The following is a 5,835-nucleotide window of genomic DNA, read 5'->3' as shown; positions in this document are numbered from 1 at the left end:
GAAACATCCAGGATAGTTCGAATTCGCAGACGAACTATCTTAATTTGCCCAATTTTCGCCCTAAACGGAATATCCGCGCTATTATTTTATATTGCACGGACGATTTGTCTTGACGGATGATCTGTCTCTAGTATAAATTCAACCATAGAAACGAAAACCAAGTGTGAAAACGAGGGAGGGAGATTTGAAGCGCTCAACAACTGATGGATAATTAAGTGAGCGATAATTGAGATGTAGTAACCCCATATCTGGGAATTGAAAAACAAATTTACTTCTTTTCTTTATTTTTGTCAATTGAAAATTATGTCATGGTATATAGAGTAAGAATCTTGCGCTTATCTTAATTCTTATGACGTATATATCTAAATTTAATCTGATTCGAAAATATACATAAACGAGTCTAACACCGAAAGCGAAGGTAGGTGTGATGGTGTACCGATAAGGGGGAAGTCATAACATCTCCTAAATTCTGTGCCGCACGCGGTCTGTAACAACAGCCATGGCTCTGCTTCTTGACCTTGTCTATAATACCGTATATGGTATTTTTTTGCTTTATTTTTATTGCATTTATAGGTGTAAAGGAACCACAGTAATTTGCCCAGGGAGTCCGTTGGTTGTTGGGACTCTAGCGCCTGTATAGGTGTCTTTATTTTGTCTCCTAAGATAACCTTTTTAATATGAATTTTTTAATTGATATATTGAGTTCCTATTCATGCATCTGCATGTCACTGAATCTGAATGTAGCGGATTTGTTTGGCCTAATTAATCCTATTGATATTTATTCCGATTAATTTTATGTGTTTACACTCGTAGTCCTTCCTGCTATCCACCGGTCCCTTTCTCCATTCAGTACATATAAGAACGGGGTTCTCATGCAAGAAGAAAGAGTAACGAAACTAAGATGGACTCCTCTGAGGGACAAGATACAAGAGACATAAACAGGAAAGCCCTTGACTAGACCACGCACAGAAAGTTTCCCTTCCAGTGTTAAGAATTATAAGTCCTAAAGCACCAATTGTTAAGAAATAGCCTATAGTCTATTTCAAGTTATGTTTCTACATCAGGATTTGAAGGCTTTCCTCGCTTGATAAGTTGTTTTTCTCCATTAATGTTGATGATTGGCGTCTCCGTCCTTGTGTGCCAAACATATACCTAACAATTAAGAAAACAGGAAGATCATGAATAAAAAATAAGAAAATGTTTAACAAATTATACAGAAGCAATGTTAGCCGTTTTAGATTGAAAATTGTGTCAGTTGTTTGGACTCCGAATCGTTTACTCACGCTGCTTTATTATTTAGCACTTGTAATGTAAAAAGACATTATTCTTGCATTTTGCAACGAAGAGAGGAAACAGCTGCTGTACGAGCTGTGTAACAGTGTCTTCTCGCTTTTCTCCAGGCCTCGGTTCCTCATAAAAGAAAAGAGAACGCTAGGTTACAGGCCTTTCTTGTTGGCTGGAACGACATACCTAAAGAATTGCGTTTACTCGATAAAAGAGCGAGTTTCAATTGAGTGTCGTAAAACCAAAACCAAAGTAATTACTTTGGCCAATCAAAAAGACCCAAGCGATGATCCTTGGGAATTCATCCTATGACCTGGACTTTGCCGGCACTTCCATTGACATTAAAGACCACTTTAAGATCCTTGGAACATGTTTGGATAATAAGTTCTCTTTTAAAGAACATATAAATGTAATGTATGGCATGTTGAAGAAAGTTATCCCGTGTACATGTATACAGGCTAAAGAAAGTATATGCTAAGATAGCCGCACTTCGCCGCCTTAAACGCTTAGTTCCCGGAAAATGCTCTGCTTCTTCTTTATAGGAGCTTTGTATTATCACATTTTGAGTACTGCAACTCTCTACTTATGGGCATAGATAAAACATTTAAAAAGAAACTGGAAGATGCGAACTGTTATGACCTACGAACTATAATGAACATGGGGAAAAGAACTAATTATGAATCAGTTCTTAGGATGGTAGATATGGATACATTAGAACATTGGCGTATAGAAAAATCTTTGATAATATTTTGTAAATGTTTTAATTAAGGAAAATGGTCCAGGCTATGTAGCCAAGTTATTTAAACCCCGAGTTACACCATATAATCTTGGAGGGAGGGGTCTAAACGTAGCACAATTTTCATATAATAGTAGATTCCTTCATGGCTCATATAAGTATATAATCTCACGTATCCGGAACCTGCAGCCTGTTGCCATTAGTTGTAAAAATGCACCTAATGTATCATCCTTTTGTAGACTTTTAAATAAAATAAATTTTACCGGCTGTCAATGCAGTAATTGCCTTTGACTTAATTAATTTATGTAGATATACGTAATTTTTAATTTAACTCGTAATACGTAAGCAATATAGGCTTTTTTAATATATACATAACTGAACTATAATTTAATATTGGTCGAAAACTCTTATCATGAGCCTCTGGCTCTGGGGACTGGGAGACCACCCCCTGTGTAATTTGACATGAAATAAATTATCTTATCTTATCTTAAAGGACGGAGACAATCCAGTAAACCAATCAAAACTCGAAGTAATTACACGTAGCCGACACAAAGCGCGGGAAAATGTGCACGCACGAGTCACGATTGGTTATAGTTCACTTTTGATTGGTTGAAAAAATGGCGCAAGAACTTTGAGCCAATCACTGAGTGAAGTAATGCAAAACCAAAGCAATTCGCTTATTACTTTCGACACTCAATTGAAAACCGCTCTATAGCCTGTAACTATTGTGCTATTCACCCTTCCCACCACTTTTTCCAGGCTGAAAGATGAAGATACAATGTATGTTCTTGAAAATTAGGTATTTTACTCAGCTCACAATTTACCTTTAAACAGTTTCCGGCCCTAGGTTCCAGTTCTTCTACGGTCGTGATCTGTTCAAGAAACGAAGTCTCTAGGAATCCAGGTTTGATGTCAGGGTCAAACCGCGCCTCCGGTCTTTCTACCAGCAGCCTTCTCAAGTTGATGGCAAACGCCGCCATATCAATAGGGAAAGTCCTGAATGGTTTCCAGTTCGTATGGAAACCCACCACGTGACCGTGTTTGCAGATGGGTCCAGCCCATCTAGCCGCGCCTGTAAAGGCCACCGGCCACACTCCAACTGTGTTTATACTCCGCATCTGAATGACATAAACGAAGAGCTTGTTTTATTATGATGTCACCGAGTGACTCGGACATACCCTGAATTCCATTGCAACCAACATTAGTACGTCGTTTGCGCTTTAGATTTCTTGCTCGAACTCACCACTACAAAGCGGTCGAGGTGATATACTATCATCTGGCGTATGTCACCTGAAACTCGACTAATAGCGGGGTCAAATTTGCATTTCAGAATAATGTCTTGTTTCCAATCACTTAAAAGTATGTTTCCAGTTTTCGTGTCCCTCTTCACCCCCTCTTGGTCATTTTCAGGAAAAATGTTCAGAAAGCAAAACGAATATTATTTTAAAGTGAACGTTTTGGCAATTTGCTGTGTAAGGAATGCTTGCAGAAAGTTCCCTTCGATTCAGACACTCGTGACCAACAGGTTTATCTTTGAGAGTGTGATATTTGTCCAATGCCTTGTCTTCTACCATTATCAATCATGTGTGAGACCTGCTCATAACTTTCGCATTCAGGGTCATTTGGCTTTTGCGGTCTTTTAAGTCACTCAACTGGGAGAATATCGGGGTAAATAAGCGAGGGAAATATTTGCGGCCTTCTTTGCCACCCCCAGTATTTTATACAATAAAATTCTTATAACCGGGAATTATTACAAACCATATTCGATGAAAACAAGGATAAACAAAGTATGATCATACTAAAAGCTCAATTTAGCACGAGGAAACACTTACCTCTTCAAATAATCTGATATCGTAAGTGTTATCATCATCAGCGAAATATACCACTCCCTTATTCAAGTTAGGATTAACATTTTCCCGTAGCCAGTCGATCCCCACATTTCTCTGCTCCACTCCTCTTGACTTAGTCCATCTCGGCTTATTTTTCCTCCTTCTCATTTCAGCAGGAGTTCGTACATTCAGATGAGTGTAATTCAAACCACAACGGCTTAAAAATCGTTTTACAAGGTTCGTTCTCTCATGAGAGTCTTCCACAACAATCCAATGCAGATTTTTTACATGTTTCAAAGTTTGCGCCGTGCGCGTTAACTCCGCTTTCTGCAGGAATCGCCTGTAGGTCGGTGTAATAACAAATATTGCTGGGAGTTTAGGATCCCATCCTGACATTTGCAAACCTATCTTTTTTTCTAATTCTTTCAATTTTGCTTGTAGCTGTTGTACAGATACTTTTCTTTCTTGAGTTCTTGGTTCGCCGGATGAGAAAAGCTGATATCTTTTTCCTTGTATTTGAGTGTTTCTTGACGAAGAAGACGCAGCTTTTTCCGAGTCAGAAGGAAGTCTTCTCACAAGCCGACCTTCGTACTTATCAAAATACAGTCCTAAAAAAGAAGTTTTAAGAAAATTCACGTTTTGACCGGTCTAGACTGGCCCCGATGGTTCTAGTAAAACAAAGATTTAATTCACTGCTCAAGTTACAGTCTTGTAAAGTGATTTAATGAAAATAATTTAAACAATTTCAGTTTACGGCAGATGTAGTGAGTAATACAGGTACATGCGAATCTTTCTAAAAAGCGAAACCCCCGGGCCGGCCGTCCGCTGAGCCATGACATTGAGGACCCACTTGACCTGTTCTTTGCCGGCGATCACAGCTTCCCATAGAGTTTGCAAAATAATATTGCTTTAGACCTGGACTGGGCTTTATCTTTATTAGATGACTAGAAAATCTTAACGTTTGCAAATCTCAAGACATTCAGCTAGGCTCTCAAAGGTTGATTCACTATATATATGCTTTATGATAACGGTCTAATCCGGCAAGTGATAACCCTTACCTTTTACACTTGCGATCTCTAATACTCCTTCCAAAACTCTTGTTATTATGACAATTCCAAGAAGAATCCCTAGAAATATGGCGTATTTGATTGCACCTCGAGCCATCTGAAATAGTTAAAATGAAAACGTTGTTACAAAACCATTAGCGGTAGCTTGTACTTTTGCACCGTGAAAGGTGTTTTTAGCACTCGGTTGCTGTCTTTCGTGGTCAGTATTCAAAACCTTTTTACGCTGAGAAAACTGTATTTGCTTACAAAAAAAGAGAATCAGCAGCTGCCAGGAAGATTACATCAGGGACCTTTCAACTAGAAAATAAACCAGAAAGTACAAAAAGAAAGCCGCCGGACACCAAAAACAACTGTCTTTCGTGCTTGGTTATCCCTCGCTATGGAGTAAGATGTCTACTTCTTATACCTGTTTCAGTTACAGTCGTCAGTGGCTCAGCCACCCAATTCAGTTGTGAAAAACAAATTCTGAGGGAGGATTGGCGTCTTAATTCCGCAGAAGCGAAGGTTATGCTGTCAGTCTCTTTCAGGTTCGCCCGAGTCTCTCGTGACCTCATAAGTTCAGACACACTTTGCCCGCACTAATGCATATAAGTTCTCTTTTTTCCCTGTTGTCATCCCCGTCTGGAATGGTCTTTCAATGGCTGCTGTTAATGCTGAGACTGTTACTGCCTTCCAAGCGAATGCTTTGCCAACCATAAGACAATATTGCAACGCAATGTTAATCAAAGTTCTCGCTACTGATAAAGCATTGCTGCTTGAAATTGTGTTTAAAGGCTCCGTCAAAACGGACGCAACAACTGGTCGTTGGTTCGGCAGATGTTGGAATGTTGGATGGTGTCAGTGGCAACAACCCAACAATGCAAAGAAGTGCAGTGTATTATGGGAAGGATACGACCCATAAGACTTTGTGAACTTACAA

General features: G+C 39.2%; 1 protein-coding gene across 5 annotated transcripts in view; it reads right to left on the bottom strand.

Annotated features, from left to right (window-relative positions):
* Positions 1–264: 264 nt before the first annotated feature.
* The window catches only part of LOC138032921 (galactosylgalactosylxylosylprotein 3-beta-glucuronosyltransferase 3-like), a 17,947-nt gene continuing 12,376 nt past the window's right edge, over positions 265–5,835 (bottom strand). For 3 of the 5 annotated variants that reach the window (XM_068880636.1, XM_068880634.1, XM_068880635.1), the window contains 4 exons: positions 4,908–5,013; positions 3,853–4,457; positions 2,845–3,138; positions 265–1,152 (listed from right to left, as the gene is read on the bottom strand). In XM_068880636.1, coding sequence (XP_068736737.1) covers positions 1,048–1,152; positions 2,845–3,138; positions 3,853–4,457; positions 4,908–5,013 — 1,110 coding nt within the window. In that variant the 3' untranslated portion in view covers positions 265–1,047. Of the gene's footprint in view, positions 1,153–2,844; positions 3,139–3,852; positions 4,458–4,907; positions 5,014–5,322; positions 5,733–5,835 lie in introns of those variants that run through there. The other 2 variants (XM_068880638.1, XM_068880637.1) reach the window with 2 other exon arrangements.

This window comes from Montipora capricornis, chromosome 14 (assembly GCF_036669925.1).
Source record: "Montipora capricornis isolate CH-2021 chromosome 14, ASM3666992v2, whole genome shotgun sequence".
Taxonomy (NCBI): Eukaryota; Metazoa; Cnidaria; class Anthozoa; order Scleractinia; family Acroporidae; genus Montipora; species Montipora capricornis.
The sequence above is the reverse complement of the archived record's forward strand: the minus strand, read 5'-3'. Positions and strand labels throughout refer to the sequence as shown.